At 41.3% G+C, this 25241-nt stretch overlaps 2 protein-coding genes across 4 annotated transcripts in view; one reads left to right on the forward strand and one right to left on the reverse strand.

The window, feature by feature from the left end:
* The window catches only part of LOC108553622 (uncharacterized), a 29902-nt gene extending 16195 nt beyond the window's left edge, over nt 1-13707 (forward strand). For all 3 annotated transcript variants that reach the window (XM_017908612.1, XM_017908613.1, XM_017908611.1), the window contains 3 exons: nt 4641-4723; nt 6619-6703; nt 10386-13707. In XM_017908612.1, the coding sequence (XP_017764101.1) occupies nt 4648-4723; nt 6619-6703; nt 10386-13512 (3288 nt within the window). In that variant the 5' untranslated portion in view covers nt 4641-4647 and the 3' untranslated portion in view covers nt 13513-13707. The remainder of the gene's footprint in view (nt 1-4640; nt 4724-6618; nt 6704-10385) is intronic.
* Nucleotides 13708-14883: 1176 nt separating this feature from the next.
* On the reverse strand, nt 14884-19965 carry LOC108553588 (uncharacterized). Its single transcript, XM_017908565.1, has 6 exons — nt 19895-19965; nt 18564-19058; nt 18161-18408; nt 17332-17902; nt 15634-15853; nt 14884-15032 (listed from the first exon to the last, which is right to left on the reverse strand). The coding sequence occupies exons 2-6, from the start codon at nt 19056-19058 to the stop codon at nt 14884-14886; spliced, it is 1683 nt and encodes a 560-aa protein (XP_017764054.1). The 5' UTR covers nt 19895-19965.
* Nucleotides 19966-25241: the final 5276 nt, after the last annotated feature.

Consider the following 25241-nt stretch of genomic DNA (forward strand, 5'->3'; position numbering starts at 1 on the left):
TTCCACGAGATCATCGACTTACCGAATAACAGAAGATTACGAGGATGACAAAGTAAAATGGCGAAGTGTTAACATTAAATACGGAATTTTTAATCGAAGTTTGAAAATCTATCCTTAGACTCCGATAGATTTAGTGTTAACAGACCCATGGAAACTTCAATCCCTTTTCTCAGGAAGTAATATCACCTTCGATTATTCGTTCTACGAGATCATCGACCTACCGAATAGTCAATCGTACTTGAAATAAATTCCTTACGAATCTTACAATTAGAAGACACGAAAAACAGAAGATTGCGAGGATGTCGAAATGAAATGGCGAAGTGTTAACATTAAATACGGAATTTTCAATCGAAGTTTGAAAATCTATCCTTAGACTCCGATAGATTTACTAACAGACCCATGGAACCTAAAAGAGCAGCGCCTATCACCGATTACTCCCTTCACGAAATCCTGGTCGAGGATTTCCCGTATCGCGTGGGTTACATCACCCAGGCGATTCCAATCGAGCGTGGAGGCTCTGTTCCTCGCGTCCTTCCCCGTTTCGGGCACTGCTGAGGAGCCGGCGGAGATTCACCCAGTTCCCGAGGTGATCGGCCAAGGTAGTCACGAACACGCTTTAGCATACACGCCGCGGCGAAGGTTATTCAACCCGAGCAGATCTCGTTCGTAGGCAACACGGAGTAACGGGTTCCCGATGACTCGTGCATGAGGCGCCTCTCCACCTTGCCGGATTACCCGGTGGCCAGCTGCGTGCACGCGGCCCACCACTTCTCCAACCTTCGAGTCGTGGATTCAGTCAGCCGTGCACCATTGTCGAAAGATCGTCTGGCTGGACGACACTCGCGATTCCTCTCGCGTTCTCTCGCGATCCTAGCTCCTCGTTCGTTCGACCCTCCAGTCCGGGACAGTGTCTTTTCGCAGTCTTCCCCTTTGACGGTTTTCGCGTCGTCGATACGACGTTCAGTTCACCTCGATTCTCTCATCTCTTTCTCTTTCTTGTGCCTCTTCGACTTCGTCCATTACGCGTGTTTAGTGATTAAATGCGGCTTCCAGGAGGATTCTGAGATCCAGGTAAGGAGACTACTTAGACCCCGCGTTCTCGTGTCCTACTAAGGACATGTCCTTATAACTTTCCTCGTCGAATGTCTCACCTGTGATAGTTTCTTCTTTCGCGAGATGATTGACGATCACTATCGATCAGACTCGAGAAGCTAAAATGGAACTTGCTGTCTATCGAGACCTCTGTGTCAGGAATGTAGGGAGCCACGATTCATCGGGTTCAGATACCGTTCGGTTCGCATAATTACCATCACCAGGAGCCGATTCTTTGACGAATTCTTTCGCGAAGGAAATTCGAGTAATTGCTCGATTCCGATAATTATCGATCACGAACCTATCCAACACCGAACTGCACTGTCATCATCAGTCTTACTCTACCACATTCTTCAGTTATCATACTGGATCTTCAGTTGCAATTTCCATCATCCTACTTTCATCCAACCCTGCTGACTATGAAACCATTCCCAAGCGAGCCAGAACATCTAGGAGTCACCACGACCTGGAAACGCAGCAGGCCAAACACGAGCCATGGAAACGGTCCATCCGGAGAAAATACCGTGACGATGGATAGTCGAAACGATTCGCGACACACGTTTCAAAAGTATTTCGACGTAACGGTACACGTGTTCGCTATAATCGAGCAGCGATATCCTTAGACGATTTACAGTGCCTGCTGACACGCTGGCCGACCTACGCGCAGGATGCACCTCGTGCGCGCCGCCACATGCAAATGGGGCCTAAGAAGACCGATAGCCCGGTACCGTTACCGGACACGAATATCAACGAAAAAGATGCAACGGTACAAAATGGAGGAAAGAAAAAAGGACGATCAGGCTTTTACCACGTTGCAGAGAAACCACGGGGAGTCTGGAACGCGGTGCATGCTGGGAAGCTATCGAAAGGGGAACGTGGGTGCCCATTCCACTCTGTGGGACGCTTGAGTTTCGACGAATTGGCTCTTTCTTAGGGAAATTTGCATCTTGGATCTTGGATATTGGTGTATTCGTATATTTTTGCATAGGTCAGTGGCGATTTTAGAGCCTGGTGGCTCATGCGTTTGGAGGATTCTTTAAGCTTTCGTGAGGATTATTAGATTTTTTGGGCTCTCGGAGCTCGTGGTATCAGTGTCTCCAGATTTCCCAATTTTATCGTAATTAATAGGAAGAATAAAATAAAAACAGGAAAGTAGTTGATACAGTAGATAGTAATTTTATATCTGGAATAGAATCAGTAGTGTTAAGGAAGAATCTAAGTTGTTAGGGAATAAAGAAGAAGAGAATTCTACATCCTCGATGATGTAGAATTTTTAGTATCAAAGTTTTAGGATTTGCAGTTTGTGTCCTGCTATATTCACTTATTAACACTAGAACTACCGATTTTTAATGGGTACCTAACTATAACGTGCACAGATTATAGTAATTTCAGCGATACGATGAATATGAGCGAATATATTGATTACAGTTCTTTCTTAATACGAGTTGATAACAATTTTATTCTTAAAGCAGGTGTATGTGTTCGGTGATTGCAAAAAGGAAAATTCTGGGACCAGTCATTTTCACTGGATTGGTAGTTCTAGCGTTAATGATATAGATAATTATAATTTTTAGGTACCGATAATTTAAACTATGGCGAATTTTGTATTACCCATTATCTAGGATTTCAATAATATTTTTGAATAAACGAATTTTAATTGTCAAAGGATAGGAAAGCGATGATATAAGTTGCTCAAGAACCAATCACCAATATCCTTCGCAAGAAGCTTCCCAGAAAAGGAAATTTAGCCCTATCAAGGATATTCTTCAACAGATAATTACAGATAAATATTTTAATTGGCACTTACAATTAGTTTAAAGTGCTCAAAGAATGCTTTAAAATCCACCCAGAATTTTTCCACTTCGAAGTCTTCTCGCGCGTATACTCTCATTCCAAATTCCCCCAAAATTCGTCTAGTACCCCATAGTATGTTTAAGGAAAAGCATACAAATCGTCGAAAATATCTAATTAGTAATAGCGTTTGGAAGTCGGTAAACAGGAAGCGCGAGAAAACGACTTTTCACAAAAGGATCCATTCCACATTTTACAAGGCTGCAATCTGCATGCTGAAAAGGCAGAACGGTGTCTTCCTCGATATTAGTTAGAAGCTTCTCATTTCCATGCGACCGGCATCGCGGAGTGAACGATCGAGGCATGGCAATCGAATACGAACGATCGCCTCGATCGAGACCTTCGTGCTGAAATCGGCCATCAAACATTCCCGACGTGTTGCACCCGCAGTCGATCGAACCACCTGTCGATGCTTATTACGTCACCTGATCGTGATCTGCGATATCACGAGGAGATTTTTGAACAGGCCCCGAAACGATCGGTTAACCCTTTGCACTCGACGATCTTTTGGCTGAAGATGAGTAGAAGTTCAAAGATTTTCTGCTATAAAGTTGACGATACTTTTTCCAACAGTAAATAAGAAATTGTATAATAATTAACATATAGAACTTGATTTCTATACCTTGCATACCGTTACATTATCTTAAATTTGATATAGCAATTAACCCTTTACACTCGACGACTTTTTCGTTACAGAAAAATAGTAATTCGAAGACTTTCTGTCATAGAGTCGACGATATTTTCGAAATGGTAAATGAGAAATCATATGCAAATTTAGACATAGAATTATTTTTCTTCGACATTCCACACATCGTTAGGTAATTTGAAATTTGATATATTAATTAACGTCGATCTTTAGAATCTGATTAAATGGTGACTGAGAGTCACCTCTCGAGTGCAAAGGGTTAATATCGATCTTCGAAATTTTATCAAATGGCGACTGAAGGGAGCAAAGGGTTAAACGATTCAGCCTGCCTCACCTTCGAGCAGGTTGAGGCTGACCATCGGAACAAAAAGTGGCTTCCTGGTATTACTCCTGCAATTATACCATCCGTGATAAACGCTGAATAGAGATCAAGTTTGGATTAGTGGGTCGAGGAGAAACGTGGTCCTTTATTTCTTTTCCACTTCTCGTTCTTCGTGCATCCTTTTGCAAGAGGGTTATTCGCGATTTAAATGACCGATAATAACGCGATGCAGAATTCGTGGGCCATAAATAATTGCGCACTGTAAATTATTCATCGATCCAAAATTAGTATACCGTAAATTTCGCGGTATAAAATTATCTATGAATTATTTATGTTAAGATTCGCAATTAAAGATATAACGCGATTCGGACTTTATATGTCATAAATTTCATAGTACAAGAAGTATACCATAAATAATTCGTATATATATATATAGCATAACCTGTTCCGAAATCCATGTACCATAAATATCACGCTGTGAAAAATTCCGTAGCCTAAATTACTCCCGTGGAATCCTTGGTCTGTCAGCTTTTTGCAAATTAATAAAATTATTTCAAATTAATAAAATTATTGCAAATTCATGGTGCGGACTCGAGGGTTAGGATCGGGGTGCTATAAATAATCCGAAGGAAATATCTTATCGCACGGTTAAAGCGGGATCGAGAGATCGGTAAAAAGCTGGATGATTAATGTGGATCGATGATATCACTGCTCCTTTTCTTGTTCCAGTGCAAAAATGCGGATGAAGCTATTAACGATCGTGGTGGTCCTGTTGCTGTCAGGATCTGGAAACGCGAGGCCTCAGAGAACCGGTAAGAGTCGATGTTTCTCATGAATATCGGGCCGATTACCGATAAGACCGGGATCGTTCGATGGGAAACGTTTCGCAGGGAAAAAGCGAAACGCTGCGACGCGGAAACGTGGAAAGGATAGGGCGGTACCTTCCGTGGAAATCAGACGTTTCGATCGTCGAATAATCGTCACGACGAGGTACTACGTATTTATTCGCTTGCAAATCGGCTAGTGGAAATGCAGCCGGCTTCCGTGAAACTTTCGTTCCACCGGGGTGAGGCCTATAGCCTCTAATCGAGCGAAGCGCTCTGCAATTACCGGGATTATTGGCCTTCCAGTATACTAAAATGGCGAAATCATTGCGATAGTATCTTCGCGAGTCGCTTCGTGCAAGTTCACTTTACCTCGTGTCCTTTTCAAGCACGTGAAACCTGCGTGGATCCTGTATCCGTCGAATGATCAGATACACTATTATATCTTTGGCATTCTTATTTGGAACGAGGATAAATTTTAAACGATCATATAGAATTTTATATTTAATATTTAAATTTCGAATTCGAATTTTTAAACTGCTCATTTTGTTTCGAGCTATTATTTGTGAAAATAAAATTGAAATAGAGTAATGAAATATTCATACATTTAATATTCGAATATTTAAATATTGAAAATTTTATATTTGATATGTAAATTTAGAATTCGAATTTTTAAAATGTCCCTGATTTTGTTTCGAGGTATTATTTTTGAAAATAAAATTGAAATGGGGTAATGAAATATTCATACATTTAATATTCGAATATTTAAATATTGAAATTTTTATATTTGATATGTAAATTTAGAATTCGAATTTTTAAAATGTCCCTGATTTTATTTCGAGGTATTTTATTTCGAGATCCTCAAATTTGGATATTCTGAGATATTAACGATATTAAAAATTTGTGATTTCCAAGCATTTCATAGTTAATAATAAAATCGAATAAAAGTAAAATAATATTAAAATTCCCATTGATAATAATATACACAGTTGCTAGCATTTTGATTATTAAATTTCCAACCTGGAGATTTCCATTCCCATAATTTGGAAAATTTCCAATTACTGACGGATTTTTAAAATCGTAAATTAAAATTTTTCAATTGTCGACTTCTAAAATAATTGTCAGTTTTTTCTGTTTTCCTTGCACGAGACAATCTTCAAATTTTTCCAGCTTTTCTGCGCGGATAGAAGCTTCGATTTTGCCAAAGCCATTGTTTCCATTCGATCGGTGTTTCATCATATTCATCATGTCGACGACGTTCCGTGTCCGAGGAAAGCGAAGCACGTGATTACGCGAATCAGTCTGCACGCAGATTGCACGTTCACCAGGAAACGTAATTCATGGAGTCGTAGCGGGAATTTTCTGACCGAACGAATTCGATTCCACGTTTCTTACAAAATTTCATTTCTCAACACGCGTCTTCCATACCTTTTTTCCATACTAACGAGTCTTATTTTTCATTCTAACGAGCCAGTTACATCTATCATGTCCTAATATTCCTATCGATAATCGGGTGTCCTACATCTATTCATCCAAACGATCCCCATTAAGGAACCATAACTGCAGTTATTGTCTATAACAATAAATAACGCGTAATGAAATTTGCTTGGATACCAATCGCGTCACGAACAGCGTGAGAAACACGTGGAGAAGTCCGAGTACCCTAAACGTTACTGTTCCACTAGTAGACCTTGAAAATAATTAAAATATAATAACGAATTTAATAACTATTTTCCGAATATTTTAAACGTCGTTAAAAAATTAATTAAGTTACAACTAAATATTAGCAAAGGTTGTTAAGAATAAAATTAAATAATTTTGAATGAAATATTAAATAATAATTATTTATTCGTATTCTAATTGATTTTTGTTTAAATTTCCAGAAGGCTCGATTGAAACGCAGCCATCGAAGGCGACTCCCGAGGAATGGAGAACTTCCGGCGTGCAGACCGTTCGAGAAGATAGCAGGTACACGTGGAATTCCGGCAGTAGTAGTATTCCGTACATTAGCCGTAATCGCGATAATATCCGTCCTTTTGTCGAACGTAACCACGAGGTAAGTGTCGACAAAACGAGGAAGCCGAGACCGCCTGACGTTCAACGTCCTGGCTCGAACAATTTCTGGGACCCCTCGAGCCCTCGTTTAAAAAACTCGGGAAGGATAATCGACAAATCGATCGTGAAAACCGATCAACAGATCACGAATATCTTTCACGTGCATCCGGTAAAGAATGGTAACCTGACTAGGCTTAGAAACACGTTTCGTCGTCATTCCATAGGTCAAACGTCGAAAGGTACCATTTTAGGTGACTCGAGTAGAAGTTCCACGAATTCTTCCTCGAAAAGATCGGATGAGAAATTGAATTCTGTGTATACGCATGTCCCACTTCTGAATTCGGGAAGTTCGCACCCAAAGAGGGTCACCATTCGGTTGAATTCCACGAAAAATGGCCCCTCCAGAGGCCACGTGCGCGATAGTCTGTCCAGAAGGACGAACGAGATTACGATGAATAATTCACGATCGAATGTTGCGACCATGGGCCGGAATCCGGAATTCTCGAATCAGAAGATAGGGACTCTCGGATCACAGCTTTCCTCCAATTTCGACGGGATCTTCGCGAAGGTCGAGGCCACGACTCCGTTCAATCACGTCGCGGCTATCAAAAAGATCACCAACATGCTGACTCACGAGCAATCAAACTCTAGGTTACCCCTGGAAAACAAGAACAGCGTTGACTACCACGTTGGTATTCCATTGGTCTCTTCTTCACAGGGCCATTCCAACCGATATTCGAATCCAAAACACTCGAACAGGACGAGAATCCGTCGTCCAGGTGGTCACTTGTCGAATCCGAGCAAGAAGAATCAAAATAAGGTGAATTCGAACAAGACACATGCCAATAAGGGCAATTCTTCTAATCCTAATTCGAACTTGAAGAATTGGCCCAACGGTGCCATTCAGAATGCCGATGATTTTCATAATTACGATAAGTATACTTCCATGGGAGATGATCCGAAGCCGGAAGAGGCTGTTCAGAGGCCGCTTCCGCTGAAGAATTCCAGTTTCAACTACCATGTGCCTATTTCGAGTCCCAGTCTTCAAGAGATAGTTCACTGGTTGAAAATCCCTGCTTTTATGACGAATGGTAACCACGTGATAGAGACTGATCATATCAATGGGCCAGTCAGTGTCGCTTTTGACCCGATCTATCAAAACTTGGAGCCAAATAAACCTTCCAAGCCAAGCGATATTCAAATTCCCAAGCCTGGGTTCATTCGTCCTCTTAGACCACCTAGTTACTCTACAGGACATGTCCCGAATTGGTCAGGAACTGTCCCATCGAGGAACAAAACTCAGAGACCTGTTATTTACAATCCTCAGACCCAAGTTTCCCAGAACACTGTCGTTCATTTGATAAACACAGACTCAAAGAAGCCTAACAAGACGATAGTTGGGTCGAAAATACCTGCGGGATTCATCAAACCAATTGTTTCTGACGTTTTTGTGCCTTCTTCTGGGTCTACGTCTTCTTCAGTCTCTTCAGCTCCTACTTCGTACCCTCCTTCCTTGATCTCGTCACAACTGTACCCTTATTCTACCACCACTTCGAAGCCAGGTCCAAATGTACACATAGGCTTCACTTCTTACGAAGAAAGTAACAAGGTGTCTGATCAACAGGCACCCCAAACACCCGTGGTGACTTATGATCAAAGGTGTCCTACGATTTTAATCAACTCCTACACGAGGATTAACAATACTATCCAAAGCAAAGATGGTTGCACAGACTTGAACATCATCATTAATTCCCACGTGTTCAACGCTAACGTCTACAAGTCCACTCCTTCTCCCGTGACTGATCAGGTTAATCCTGAAGACTATCAGACATATGGAGAAGTGGATAAGTACGCACCTGGTAGTCAAGTAAGCTCAGGTACCAATTATCAGCCTACACCTGTCTACCAATACAATCCTCCAGGATCACCTCAGTGGCCCCAGGGTGGTTACTATGATTCCCAGGTGGATCCAGAGGATCAGTCTCTTTATCAAAACGACGTTTCCAATCTCGAAGTGATCCAGGACACTCAGATCAGTATTTCTAGCTCGTCGGAAGAAGTTTCTTCTCCAGTCGAGTCTTCCCTTACAGAACTCGAGGAACCTGACTCGTTAGGTCATAGTCCAGGTTCTTCGTCAGTTGGCTCAGAGACTGGTCAGGCAGGCGACTCTTCAGGTGTGAACTCCTTGGTTCGACCAGCTGTTGCACCAGCTGGATCAGCTTCGGGATCTCCGGGGTCTTCTCCTGTTCCTCCAGCAGGTCTAGTTGTCGGATCTTCGCCTCCAACCCGTCCGATTGACGATGATGACGATGATGACGACTTTGACTTGTCTCCAACTGGCATCATGGACTCCATAACCTCGGTGTTCACTTATTTCACGTTCATCAATCCTTTGCATTATGGTTTCTTCAGCGTGGCAGCTGCTCCTTTCACTGCTCTGGCAGCTGGGGTGCTTGGCATAGTCACTTTTATCTATCCTTGGCTGTTTCCTAGCTCCTTTGGTTTCAGTAGAGCTAGCAGTAACGCTGGGGACAGTATTTGGTCCAATCTCGAAGAGGTGGTAAGGCAGTCCATGGAGAAGTATGGAAGGGTGAACGAATGGAAGAGCAAGAGGAAGAAGAGAAAGAGATGAATGACTGAAAATTGACAGAGTTAGGTTGTTCTGCTCCTCTTTGGCGATACGAGGTCAGAGTTTGGGGAATTTTGAGACGGTGTAGGGATTCCATGGTTGATAGAGGTTGGATAGATTAGACACTTTAGGCAGGAACTGGGAATGCCACTGATAGGATCACGTGGATACCAACGATGAAAGTGTGGTGTGTACTGGGTGATCCAATTGTGATGTTCCATGTAAGGAAATAAAAGGATATCATCACTGTTGAATCAGCCTGTACATTGCTTTATTAGATAGTCGCTGAAATATTTTTAGCAACGTAGATAGTTTTAGAAGCTATGATATTTAACACCTTTTCTGACAGTCAGAAAAGTGATCTTTAAACTTTAGTCACTTTATTTATGGACAATCTGAACGGTAAGGGGTATAGAACGATAGAAAGGGTATTTAGAAGATAGAGAATTAACCTCGCCAATAATAGCTTTAAAACTGTAGTTATAAGTAGGTGTAAACGAGTATTTTCTACCAATAGAAACACGCACACAAACAGTATTACAGATGTACTTATATTGTACTTTTAATGGTAACAATTTACTTGAATTACTTCTTCTAGATAACCTAGGGCATTGCTAGTACATGTGCCAGTGAATTGTAATTGAAATAAACCATTCGTTTGAACAAATTTGCATTTCTTTTTTTTAATACATCCACGAAATTTATGGTTATCTTATTGTCAACAGTGATACCAATGATCGACACCTCCATAGTCCTCAACTTCCTGAGACGATACCTCGTTTAAATTTCACGACTCCATTGTTCCAAATCCATTCAAAAGTTTTTCCAAAATTTTACAGACAGAGAGAAAGGTAAGGAACAACCATAAATTGACTCTGGCCTAAATTGTTGTCTTAGCTTATCACAAACCTGTCTTGTCGAACCAATCTGACCAGAAACCGTCTTAACTAGTCAATTTCGTTTCAGTACACAGTTGAACGGAACACAGCGCCACCTAAAGGACCTGCAGCACATTGATCAGTCATTAAGAACAGTGGCCACTCAGCTATTGAACGTGACCAACCATGAAGAGCCACCAAAGATCATCGACAACGTGATCAAGAAGCCCGTAATGAGTTACAAACCGATCGAAAGGAACGAGGCTACTCCCATAAAGGAGATACACGTTAACAATGGTCAGGCTGTCAACAGTGGATTTGGCAGGCCAATTAATTCCAAGTTCAGCTACTTCGAGACCAGTCATCCAGGCCAAGCCATGGCAATTACCGAAGAGGAGCTTGAAAGAGAGATGATTTCGACACGTCTGATGAGTGCTTATAAGAATCACCCAACGACCACTGGTGGAATTTCCACGTGGATCCTTTTGAATCCACCATCCACAACCATGAAGACTGAGATAGAGAAGAAGACGAAAGAGCCGTTTGAGACTGAAGTCAAGTTGACTGTCAAGTCCACAACCTTGATGGAGCGTGTGGACACCACTGAAAGAGTGACAGAAAAGGCTACCGTGCCAGCTTCCACGACGATAGCTGAAGAAGAGACACCCACTACAAGAAAACCTCTTCCAGTGAGCACTAAGAAGACCATTGAAGCAAAATTAAATAAAACTCAAAGCACAGAGAAGGTAGAGCCTATTCAGAGTACCACTTTGAAGGTCCCACAAACTACTATGAGTAATTTAGAGAGTAAAGAGTCAACTGTCAGTGTCACCAAGAAGGTCCAGCTTGTAAGGACGACTCCTAAGCCTAAGATTGCTACCATGAAGACTACTGTGTTGTCTAAACCTATGTCGAAGAATCCTAGGCCTAATCAGCAGAATAGACCCAAACCACCTGCCAGAAGGACTACGGTAAAACCGGATATTGTCAAGAGCGAGAACGCGTCTACTGCTAAGATAGAGAAGGTCACCTTCAGACCTGTCCAAATGTTTACCATCCCGAAGAACAAGATAGATAGCACTGAGAAGCCTATGTTCGTGACCAAGATCAAAGCATCGATTCTGATGGACACACAGAAGACTACTGTGCAGCCTCCTGTCTCGGCTACACCCAGTTTAGAGCTTAATACAACCTCTAAGTCGACCACAGCTGACAATAATCTAGTGGAGTTGTCAGTGAAGCCCAAGCCAATTGGCACGAAAGTGAACAACGTGCTGAAAGTACAACTGAAGAAGCCCTTAGATGAAGCTACGAAGGTTGAGGTAGAATCCATTAAGGTGAATACACCTGTGTTGAAGATCGAAAAGGTAGAGAAGGAAGACATCAAGAAAGAAGAAACCGAAAAGGAAACGGAGAGCATGGATAATACTAGAATAGACCTGATGAAGTTCGACTTCAACCCTGAGCTGACGAAGATCAACGTGGACACAGAAGCTTCTACTTCGTCTTCGACTTCCACCAGCACGACACCATCCACGACGACTACGTCGACCACCAAGAGACCCAGACATAATTCTAAGAGGAAGAAGAACAAGGGTAGAAGAAGAAAGCCGGCAAGTTCTACAACTACAACTACCGCCACGTCGTTGGTGCAAAGCACAACGGAGACTGAGTTAATAGCAGACGAATCTGTTGCTGAAAATGGAATACAGGAGTCAAAGATAGTACCCGAGACTAAGGTAGCCACTAATTGGACGAAGACAAAGAAGAAGCCAGCTTCGACGCCCATTAGCATGCAGATTTATAACTTCTTGAGCCGAGAGGTGATGCCTAGCTTTGGAGTGATGTCTCTAGTGGGTCTGGGACTCGGCCTGGCTTCCTACTTCCTGTATCCCTTTGGAGGAACCGTTACCAGAAGAAACTACGAGGTCGAGCCTAAATACAAGTACAATTTCGACGAATATGGCGGAAACTATGGCCAGAGCGAGGAAGAAGTCTTATCCAAGGTTCTTCAGGGTATGACTACCGACGAAACCAAGTACCCTGGTTCCAAAGACTATGACAACAATTACTACAGGTACCAGCACTATGACGGAGGCTTTGACTCTCAGACTTCCAAGAAAAACGACCAAAGGTACTCTTCATCCTCTCCAATGTATCGTCCAGACAATACAGCCTCTGTACTGAAGTACAGGAACACTGATTATCGTTATTCCGACACTCCAAGTACCCCCAATTACTATGACAGGTCTAAACACCGAGAATACGTAGTTGGCTCAGCCCTGCCTGGTTCAGCCAATCGACAATTCGTTGTTGGGAGCATTCCAAAGGAGTATCCACCTTACGAAGACAAGCTCCCAGCTTTATCCACCCCAGGAAAGCTGGCTAACAGTTACGAGCCCACGGAAAGTGGACAGATACAGTTCGACCGTGACATAAATCAGAACTTTAATTACCCAATGGGATCTGTTCAGAACTTTGGTCAGGTCCAGACAGCCAGACCCGACGAGACCTACGAAGAGGTAGAGATCACGCCTACCGCAGTAGCCGTGGAACACGGACCTAGGTCTTTGAAGATCAAACGTTCTCTGCCAAACCCGGCGAACGCACAGTCAACGAAAATTCATCATTCGAGAAGAAAAAGGGACTCCGTGATCCAAATCATTCCTTCCAAGCGAGAGCTAGAAGAGGAAGAGAAGGAGGAAGACCTGAGCAACGAAATCCTCAATATAATCGACTCAGCTTTGCCAGAGGAGGACTACGATGACGCGAAGAAGAGGAAGAAGATCAAAGACCACGAGGTGGAGGACTTCGAGAGTGAAAGAAGGAAAGAGGACGAGAATGTACGGTTGAAGGAGTCTACCACCAAGAGTCAGACTTCAGAGATCAGCACAGCCAGCAGCGTAGACACTTCTACAGTTTCCTCAGCGACAAAGGAATCTGTCGATTCCTCCACTTCGTCTTCGTCCTCCACTGAAGCCGATTCCGAAGGTAACACGACGACCAACCCTAAAACCACCGAGCAGAACACCGTCGAGTGGATCGAGCTGACCACGAAGAAGCCGGTCGAGCAGAACGGTTTCAATCTCTTCAGTTTCGTGAAGAAGATCGCTGAGATCAAGTTCCGGCTCGGTCTGACGCTACTTAAACATGCCAGCGAGGGTTTCGCCAGATACCTCGGCCACGTGCAGAAGAGGATCAATGGCGAGGAGTGAAGTGGCTCTTTTTGAGGAAGCTGAGCACAATGGACTCGAGTGACGACCGAGATTCACAACGTCACTAGGCTAGCACGTACCTTCTTTTCGAGCACGCCAGGACCTCGTTTCGAAAACTGAAATCCCTCGCGTCTTGACGGTTTCAGAGTCTGGGAACCTCGAGGGGATAGAGACTGTTTTGGCACGTCTTTCTGGTTGGACCCTTCTGCGGGGGTTGTCGTTGCTTGGTAGAACCTGAAATACCTTCGTCGTTTATTTTTCCTTCATTTTTTACTTCCTTGCATCTTATCCTTTCTTTCTTCGTTTCTTCCGGAAGAAATGCTTGTTTCTGGACGATGAAGACGATATTTGGAGAACGTTTAAAGGTTTCTTTACATGCTTTTGGGTAGTAGAATCGAGATGTTCTTATTCGATATTTCGAGAAAATCGCTGGTTTTGTTCTTCCTTTTTTGGAAACGAATATTTCTTCTTCCTTGTGAGAATGATGAAGTTATTTTAGCTCCCAGAGTCAGACTCACCCCCTGTTAGCGTAATACTCTGACGATGAAGAACTGCTCTTTCCACATTTTGTTTAAACGTATGAACCTTCACGACACTGTTAACTCTCGCGAGCTGTCTCATAAACGCTGAATTGTTTATTTATTTATCCGAAGTTTCGTTATTAAGCCGTTATCCACGATTCGGGCCTAGGGAGGAAGGGTTGTCCTTTCGGGGACGACGAGCTTTAAAGACAAATGCGAAGGAACGTGATTCTTTGCATGGAACGTAATTTCTGTTGAAAGTAAGCAATAGAAAGAACGTTCGAGGAAAGAGGGAGGTTTTGAGAAACTTGCAGCGAAAAGTTCTATTTTTTTATTCTCCACGTGACACTTTCGCTCTTCGATCATAACTTTCGTTGGTACTTATGCTTTTTATTAAGTATTTAAGCGAACGACGAAATGTAAAGTATGTTATAAATACACATATAAATAAATAAATAAATAATAAATAAGTTGCTCGTCTACGTAATATCCTGATATGTGTGTATATAAGTATGCTTATGACAGAAACCTAATCTTCCTCCTTGCAAAGACACTTCCGGTTTCCGATTAGATAACACGGCTAACCATTGTTGAATTAAATCCCGATTAACATAAAATCATGGAAAATAAAAATACAGAAAGGCTTAAGTTAGATTCTTAATGCTAGACGTATAGATTTATCCTGTACACCATTAGCTTCTCTCTCAAACTCTAGTTTGCTAATTTCATTTTCGTATTTTCTATCGGAAGCTTTCTTTTTCTAAATTCTTTCCAATTTGGTTAATTTCTTTTTTCTTCTTTCTTTATATTCATTATATCCAGTTTCCTTTATTTTCCTGAATTAATTTCCTTATCGTAGTCCCGTTCCTTGGACACGACGATCGATATTCGTCATTGGATCATCGTGATCCAGGAGTCTCAACCTGGAAGCCATTAGGTCCCTCTTTCGACGGCCAAGGATCATCGGTATCATCATTGCCATTGTAGCCGGTAATATTCCTGTGAAGGTGCAAATTTATTCTAAATCATTAACTTTCTTAATTAATTTCATAATCATTATCTTCCTCAGTTATCTCAGCCTCGTTGATTTTCAGAGATTCAATTTCTAAATTTCTAAATTACCAGGTTCTTTTCATTTCAACTTTTGCTTTTAAATTTACAATTATTTCAAAAAATTTATTATCATACTGTTCCGAAAATTATCTATTTCTTCGAAACGTTGATCTTTAGGAGTCATTTTGATCCCTTAAGAAATTCTCTTTTACTTGGTACTTGAGATAATCAATTCTAATTACAGTTCTACTTAGATCATTATGTATTATGTTCATTGTGGCTGTCCCAAAATTCACGCAAGATTTGAATTTCGTGTCATTTGTGCGTCAAATTGTTGCCAACGAAAGTAAAAAGACAGCGTGACAGCTGACACTTTGGAACTATTAAAAATGATCGCTACAAAAAGAACAACGTGTCTTCGTTGTTGAGTAATATTTACGATTTTTAATTAAAAACCTATGTTTTCTGTCAAAATTATCTGCGTGAATTTTGGGACACCCGATATAAATATTTGTATTCTATACTAGGAATTGGACAGCAAACTCACCAGCACCCACGGCGGCCAAAACGGCAGAGCTAGATGCTTGATTTCCTAGCGTGTTTCTGATAGGTCTTCTCTTCAGGATAGTCGGCAGCGTCTGCTTGTCCCTTTCGTACTCTTTCCGGCTCTGGTCCACGCTTTTGAAGGTCTTCTCTACCTCCAGAAGACCCCCGTGAGACGTCGTCGTGTTCGTGCCGTTGATCGACGGTAACACCGTCAACCTGACCTAGGTAAACCATATTTCATCAAGCGACTGCTAATTTGTATCACGAAGAGCAACGGAGTGGCGAAGAATTTTAGATAAAACTGGTAAAATCATTTAGTATTCCACTTCTGTTCCCTATACAAGGTGTCTAATAAATCGTGGTATTATAGCGATGGCTCTTTTTGGCTTGAGAGGTATAGTGCGTTCGAGAAAAGGAGGCACACCGTGTTTACGTCGTCACGACTGATTCACTTCGTTGACACTGTCTTGATCACAGACAGTGACTGCTATTGGACGAAAACGGTGTCGAAGATCATCGGCAAATCGTAGCGAGACCTAACGAGATAGGATAATGGCAGCATCGGCGTAGTCTTTCAAGTATAATGTTATCTTTCTTAATAGTTAATATTTAAATTGGAAGACTACGCCAATGCTGTCGTTATCATATCTCGTCAGGTCTCACTATGACCTGCTGATGATTTTCGTCACCGTTTTCAGAAAATAGCGTCACTATCTGTGATCAAGGCAGTGTCAACGGAGTTAATCAGCCACGAAGATCTAAGCACGCTGCGCCTTCTTTTCTCGAACGCACAGTACACCCTATTGTGACGATTTACCCCCACCAGGAGTCTTGCTGTCTTTGGTACCAAGGAGGCTACTCTTTCGATCGAAGAGCGAAGGACGAAAGGAAAAGGATGGGACGCATTGCCTCCTGCTAGCTGACATGTCAATAAGGCTACCAAGCAGACTCGTGCCTCAGACGCGAGGATACTACAGGCAGGTCAGAAATTTGTATTCATAGGAAGCGGAGGGTTCATCAGGGATTCGCGAGTAACCTCGAACCTTCTTGATTTCCTCTGATAGTAAGGGTGTGAGTAGTGATCATCACAGTACAACCAAAAACGACTCTCTATCTTCCAAATATGGAGTCTTATCTTCAGTTATACAATTGCTTCCTGTCTACTTGTACCAGCACTTACCAGACACCCTGTACATCAGATACGCTCTGTTCCTAATTTCCCTTTCTGAAAAAGAGCCAGGCCATCCAGCATCAGATCAAATCCTTTCCCCTTTCCAGTTTTTCCTAATGAAACCCGGATTGATTTACCCGGTTCCATTTGAAGGATTACTCGGTTGCGTTCGACAAACGCGCAAATGATCTGCGTAATCATTCTCTTTTCGTTTACGTAAGCCCACTTATTAATAAACTCGTTACGAGTAGCGAACTATCACGCAAAAGTGAAAGACCTCGTTCCACGAATATCGGAATTATTCGATGACCTTTGCTGGATTGTGTAACTCTTTTTCACAAGTTTCGAAATCTAAAGGATCGAACAGTTGCGTGATCGACAAACTGCACTGATTATCGTGGATTAATATCTCGGTACATTCTCCCTTCGAGAGATTAATTCCAGGTTGAAGCCTGGAATTTGAATTTTTTCCCTCTCATTCTCATTGCTCCTCGTATTACAGAAGCTTCTTTGATCATCTAGCCTAACCTGTCTCTTCGACGTCATCACGGCGATCGCTGGATCAGGTTCTTCCTCTTTTATACCAACGCTCTTGGTAACGTTCTCCACCTGGCCTGCCTGATCTATCTTCATCGACCTCTGTCTGGACTTGGAGTAACCTCTGTTCGTGGACAGCAACACCCATTGGCCATCTCCGTTCCCGGGGTAGCTCTGTGGATGGTTGTTCACGTACTGGTACTGCGAGAAGCCTGGTCTCTCGGTAGAAGGTCTCAGACGATCGTCGAATCTCGTTGGAAAATCGTGCCAATCGTTGTTTTCCTCCGGCTGATTCTTCTCTGGGTATCTGTCCAGGTACTGATAACTCGGCTTCGTCGGCTGAGGTCTGTTCCAGTTGCTGGGGAAGTTGGCTGGACGATTGTCTGTAATTATATCGCTGTTCGGTCGGTCTTGGTACTTGTTCCAAGATGGCCTCTCCGGTGGCCATTTTTGAGCTTGGGTTTCCTCAGGTTTCTCCGTGTAGTAGGGAGGACGAGTAGTTGGTTTCTGCCATGGTTTGTCGTTGCTGTTCTCTGGCCAGGTGGGCTTCGGCTTTTCATACCTAAAATAGGATAAGAAGAGAAATAATAAATTATTTCGATAAAAATTAATTAGAATTAAATAGTACGAATTCCGGTGCAATTTGATGGATTTTAGACTTGGGAACGGAAGTTCCTATGATTTAATTGGAAGTGGATGTTTGGGTAACAGCTAGTGGAAAGCGAGTGCTGAGTGGAAAGTTCGGTATTCCGGCAATTAGAGTCACAATGGAAAGAAGAAAAAGTGGACAACTTGAGTAGAAAATTGTAGGCGAATTTACCACGGTTTATTATTCTCGAAGATTGGTCTGACGGAGTAATCCGAGGCCCAAGGCTTCCCAATGTTCGGCTTGTCCCATGGTTTCACTTCCGGCCAGGGGCGCTGCGTGCTAGGAGTCGCCTGCCATTTAGAAATCTTGCTCTTGGACCATGGAATTGCCTCTAATGTCACCCAACCGTTCCTGTCTTCGTACGAATTCGCCCCGTAATACTTGTTCCTTTTTAGAGTGTCGTTCAACGTTGCACTTAACTGGAATCAGCATTCACGAGACAACCATGACAACTAAACTACACTTATTACACTCGGTATTACAAAAATTAAAGGACCAAGATAGAAGTATGAGACAAGATCAAAGACGAAGATGAAAACAAATTTTTAAAGAGTGGTCAAAAATGAAATCTTACCCCATCCTCAGTGGACGTAGAGTTCGACGTGTCCTCTTCATACTTGGTATCCTGATCGTAGTTCATGGTAGTCGTCGAGGTGGTGGGATCATCCACCTCCAGAGCTATAGCTTCAGCAGGCTTGACGATCCTGAACGGATACCTCTGATATTTCTCCGTACTACCCTTGATCTTGCTCGCATATTCCTCTAGGAACTTGTTCAGCACGTCCGGATTAAACGTGGACGTTTCGAACCCGTTTTTCGAATCATCCTCGCTTCTCGGGAAGTCCTTGATCATCCTTTGGCCGCCGTCCTGAAAGACAGGCTTTGTTTCATGATGTAATGGACTCTGCGTGGCCATGATCGGCTCGTCAAGTACCCTCAAGCTTCCTCCCTTCGCTTTCACCAGCTCGGACGCGTTCGTCTTCATCTTCATGAAGTATCTCGTGTTGCACTGAGTGCCCCTCAGGGCCAGGGTCACCAGGAGCAGGCATATCGCTCCTCTCGCCGCCATCTGCAAAGACGAAGAGGATGAAGAGGACGAAGAAAGTGTAGGCACTTGCGATTTCGAGATATTGATCTGTCTCCTTTTGAAAACAGGTGTACTTTCTGCTTGAGTAGGTTAGGTAGGATAGTCAGAAATTTTCAGAAATTTGTTAAGTAACTTTCTTGTTTAAAGTATGGAATGATCAGAGTTCGGAGTTGAAAGTGATCATTAATTTAGTTTCTTTGATAAAAATATTTCGAGAAATTTGTTGGCATAATTTGAGAAATGGGGATTGAGTTATCAAAAATATCAGATTCTATAGATACCGCAGAGATTCGTCGAACTTATAGTATCGGTAAATTAATTATTATCGAAGACAGTTTTGTGGGACACGTATCTCGAAACCAGTACAGTACGGATACGATCATAAATACTCCTCGAGTACTGTAGAAGCGGAAAAATGTTAACCCGTAACCGATATACCAATATACACGCAGCTCCTCCCAAGCTTTCACCCTACACGTTCCAATTTATCGATGAACAAAACGAACAAGAATCCCACGATCGCCTCTCTATAAACCTACTTCTAACAAAGCATCGGCCATAAATCAGAATCGAACTGGAACAGTGCTTAATCGATCCGTGCTCGAGCCAGGATTACGCGAACAAAGACGCGATCTATCGAAGAAACATCGAGCACCGAAAAATTCGAGACCCGGATAGTCACTGACTCCTATCACCTCGGAAGGTATTATCGAATTTACAAAACTAGGATGGATTAATAAAACTAGCAATCAAAGGGAGAGAAAGGGAGTCAAAAGGGTGTGAAAGGGTGGAAAAGGGAGTCACGTCGCGACACTAACCGTCTGCGTAGATCCTCGTCCAACTTCTCCAGACCTGGCGTCGACTTTCGATTGCAGCGAACCAACCAACAATCGTAGGGTCGACTGGAACCAAGGGCAGCCAGGAACCCGTTAGGAAACCACGGAGCAACCAACGTGAACCAAGAGGTAGCTGAAATACTTCTCAAGGTCCGAGATGGCTCTGTCGCCGAGACGTTGCCCTCGTTTGCTTTTAATCCAGGTCCCCACTTCCTGGGGACCTGGTCCATTTTGCGTCTCACTCCTGGCCACGTGCTGCAACAGCCTGTCCACGCTCAGTACGCTTGGTCACCTGGAGAACGGACGCGGCCCGCGTCCACGATTCTTCTCTTCTCCTCCTATTTCTGTTCTTACCTGCTGATAATTGTCAGCTGGGATCTGCGAGGATTTGGCGAGCAGACTGACACAGATCTTGATCTCGTGCAGCTCGACTCTTGGTTTTTCCTTTTCCTCCTCCATTTCTTTCGGCGCCGCGAATAAACTGTCTTTGGCGAGTGCGATGTTTTTTGAAAGGGAAGTATACCGATCGAGCAGTCTGGTGGGGGATTGTTTTACCGATTGCACCGAGAGTTTCATGCTGCACGCGTTTGCTACGTTCGTGGCATAAGCGACTGGGTACTTTTCACGTTTCATTTTCAAATTTTCTCGATATATCGATATGAAATTTCAAGTAGATCGAGTTTTTAGTTTTTCGAATTAGGTGGTCTCGGATTTTTATCTATATTTGCAGCCACGTTTTAAGTTCCAGTAAGAGGTTAACGAAATGTTTTCGGCTCACCAGTTTGACTGTACGTACTTTAAAGAAGTATTACAAAATCTGCAATTAGGTTAGGGGTTTAGTATAATGATTTTAGAGGATCCTGAGGCACGAAACAGAACCGTTACCGTCATCTAATAAATTTTCTTGCTTGGTTACTAATATATGTCGAGATATATAATTAGGTTATATTTCCATTTCCTCTAACAATTCTTTTACTTTCTCGATGAAGTGTACCAAGGTATCCAATTAGGTTAGGTCTCCAGTGTGACGCTTTTAGAGGATTTTCGTGAACAAAACTGGGTCTGCAGTTTTCTCCAGTGACGTTCCTTACTTTCTTAATGAAGTGTTTCAAGCTGTCCGATGTTAGGTTTCCAATGTTATGGTGTGAGGGGGCTTGGAGGAGCAAAACTCTAGCTTCCTCCGATCTCACGGACAGTATTCGAGGCGCGAACGCGATCGCGAAGAAGCTAGGGTTCGTCACGCACTAATTGCCAGCAGCGTGGACAATCAACAGCTACTTTGCACGGTGGTTTTTCTGGTTATGATTCAGAATGTCAGCCGTTCACGCTAGCGCCGTTCTCCATTTTTCCGACACCTCAATGGACAATCCTCGTCGATTCTCAGACATCGCGAGCAGATGCGTTTTACTAGCGGACGATCTTTAAAACCGGTTCCTTGACACTGACACTTGCTTTCGTGCTTCTTTTAGATCGCAAAAGCGTCGATGACGCTGGATAAGACCTTGACGAAGAATTTAATTTACAGCATCTTGTTAGCCTCTCGGTAGGAAACACTTGTCATGTTAAATACTTTTTTCCCCTCATTAGCCGACCTTATCGATGCGCCATCTTTTTTCCCTCCATATTTATCTTTAATAATCTTACACATTACGCCGCTTATTCCCTCGAGCATCCTTCGCGTTTAATCACGATTCATGATAATATTATACTCGCGCGTGTATAAATTTTAAATTGCTTTTCGATGTTTTCCCAATTTCTTGAATAATGATTAAATGATTTAAAATAAGTTCCAATGATGGAAATCGGTTGCAATGTCGAAGCAGCGTTTAATCGCTATGATTTCCCAAATGTAGTACCTATAAAGGGAACAGTGTTTCATCACTTGTGATTCTCAGTGTGTAGTATACATAAAAATATAAATTTCAAAAATTGGTCAATTTTTGATATCTCGTATCAATGTCGTGGAAAAATGGAAGTAAGAATAATTCTCAGAGGAATAGGAATGGAAATAGGAATCGAGTAATTGATGGAAGGATCTTAGAATAGCCAAGGTAGGTAGGCTTGATGATATTCAGATGCAAATCTTCCATTGTCCCTCGGATACATTTCATTGTCTCGTTATATCGAATTCATTGGTCGATTAAGAACAGCCAGGAAAAGAAGCAAAGGAACGAGTATAACATGCTCGATAAATCAGCGATTCTTGACTGTAAAGCAGTCAGGGGGAGTCGATCGCTCCGCCATTTTTGCGCTCTCTCGACACAGAAACCTGCGAATTTTTCCCCTTTTTTACCTCTTGTCACACCATGGAATTCTTCAGTTTGTTCCACGAGTGAAACGCCTCTAACGTTTCCGTTTTACGAGCAGCTTCCGAACCGCGGGCCCGGATTTTCACATTTTTGCATCCTCGACCCACAAACCTATCGTTAAGTTCTTCCTCGGAGAGCAATCTGTTGGGTCAGGTCAATGATTCCGTAGGATTTTATTGGACAATTTCTTGCTCTTCTTGCCGTCACTTTATACTCCGCCATGTTTATATAATGGTAAAAACTCACCATTATTTTCATTCCCAGGGTCGTCTCATTTCCTTAAACTCGCTGCTAATTTTCTAATCTTCCTTGACACGAAATAAAGGATTTATAATTAAATTAATTACACAGAATCAAGTAGTATATCGTTAATATACTTTTTTTTATTTTCTAAATTCGTTTAAATTCATCTTACAAAATTTTTAGTGTTTCGTTGAATATTTTCCACCAACAAAAGCTCCAAATTTTAATTAAAATTCGAAGTATCAATTATTGAGGGGTTTATAATTAAATTAATTACACAGAATCAAATAATATATCATTAATATACTTCTTTAATTTTCTAAATTCGTTTAAATTCGTTTTATCTAATTTTTAAAGTTTCGTCGAATATCTTCCACCAACAAAAGCTCCAAATTTAAATTAAAATTCGAAGTATCAATTATTGAGGGATTTGTAATTAAATTAATTACACAGAATCAAGTAGTATATCACTAATATTCTTCTTTCATTTTCTAAATTCGTTTAAATTCGTTTTACAAAATTTTTAAGGTTCTTTTGATTATTTTCCACCAACAAAAGCTCCAAATTTTAATTAAAATTCAGAGTATCAATTATTGAGGGATTTGTAATTAAATTAATTACACAGAATCAAGTATTATATCACTAATATTCTTCTTTCATTTTCTAAATTCGTTTAAATTCGTTTTACAACATTTTTAAGGTTTCGTTGATTATTTTCCACCAACAAAAGCTCCAAATTTTAATTAAAATTCGGAGTACCAATTCTTGAGATTTAAAACACTTGTATCATCAGGAAGACAGTTGCTCGAGTATGGTTTGGAAGTTCGATTAAAGTTCGCAGCAAGTTTTATACTTCGACCCAACGTTCTCACAGATAATCGCTGTCAAGTAAATTCGCGGAGTTTTAAACTCACTCCCTATGCTTCCCAAGGTTTCTCCGCGAGAGTCGCAAACAATGAGAACTGCAAGTTTCGTTTAAAAATTAGTCGCCTGGAAAGGTCTGAATTACCGCGAAGACGAGCGTCTATTCGACTTCCGTTGCGCACGCAACGGGCCAGGATTTTTCCCTTCCGATTCCGGTCTGTCGGTGCGGTCGGCTGGCCTACTCGAAACCGGAATTGGGTCGTTCTCCGGCGTAGATAACCGCGAAAACGAACAACAGGACGCGTATCGAAAAAGGAGAGAACAGACGGCCGTCAAGTGCAGGGAACGTCTACTTTCGTTGTCGGCAAACGAGATGGGATTATCGTATGTGCGAGCTTCGTGTATTTCGAGTTTTTAACGAGACGCCATATATCGCTGGAAAAATTGGAGAAAAATTGGAAGACCGACGGCGAAGATAAAAAGGGTTACAAAGAAAGAAAGTAGAAGAAAGGTTTATGGGAACTTTAATACGAAGAATGAAACGTGATTACTTCGTGATTATTCATGGATATACTGTTATTTTCTAGGCATAGGAAACTTTTTACAATTTAATTTTTTTGGAAATTATTTAATTATTTATTTATTTATTGAAACTTACGGGCAAAGCACTTCTTAATAAAGTGATACGAAACATGCATACACAAAATAGGAAAGCTATACAGCAGACAATAAAAGGTACAACACTATACACCAAATTACATAGAAAAATAAAATTAAGTTGAATTAAGTAATAATAAATAATGCCACGAAATGGTAACAACATATTGTTATGTGGTCCTTAATAATTTGAACAATTCGGCCTTAAAACTGGTATTATTATTAGAGAAGGGAAATAAATTATTGAGATATTGTAATACGTTTTCTACGACTCCTAAAATTTAATTTTTCAGTCAATTTTGCAGGTATTGTAAATTAAATTAAATTAAAAATAATCGAAATAAGAATTCGTATATGCAATTCGAATGAAATTTATGTAGAAATGAGAATAGTCAATGAACAACTGAGAATCAAAGACATACATATTTAAACTCAGAGTTAAAATTTAAATGTCACATAAATGGTTCGTGGCAAAAATAATATGGTATATTAAAAAACCAGCAATCTCTAGAGAAATAAATTATTCTTCCAGAATTTTCTAAAAAAATTTTGGACACATTGTAAATTAAATTAAATTGACAATAGTCGTAGTAAGAGTTCGTATATGCAATTCGAATGAAATTTATATAGAAATGAGAATGATTACTGAACAATGGTGAATCAGAGACATACATATTTAAATCCAGAGTTAAAATTTAAACGTGACGTGAATGGTTCGTGGCAAAAATAATATGGCATATTAAAAAACCAGCAATCCCTAGAGAAATAAATTATTCTTCCAGGATTTTCTCAAAAAATTTTGGACGCATTGTAAATTAAATTAAATTAAAAATAATCGAAGTAAGAATTCGTATATGCAATTGGAATGAAATTTATGTAGAAATGAGAATAGTCAATGAACAACTGCGAAACAGAGACATACATATTTAAACTCAGAGTTAAAATTTAAATGTCACGTGAATGGTTTATGGCAAAAATGAAATGCCAGAAACCATATTAAAAAGCCGAAAATCCCAGGGGAAATAAATTACTCTTTCAAGATATTAACAATCCCTGTAAATTCCAATTTACGACATTAAATTTTCTCATTATGACCCTTCTATTCCTCACCGAATGTTATGACAGCTTCATGCGGGTAGTGGAGAATTATTAATGCAAGAATCGCGCGGACATAAATTGGGGAAAAGTAATCGAGTTTCGCTCGTATCTTAATTAAACGACGCCAGACACGGTGACTATTCGTAGAAGTCGTGCCA

The sequence above is a fragment of the Eufriesea mexicana genome, unplaced genomic scaffold, assembly GCF_001483705.2.
Source record: "Eufriesea mexicana isolate 0111107269 unplaced genomic scaffold, ASM148370v2 scaffold11296, whole genome shotgun sequence".
Taxonomy (NCBI): domain Eukaryota; kingdom Metazoa; phylum Arthropoda; class Insecta; order Hymenoptera; family Apidae; genus Eufriesea; species Eufriesea mexicana.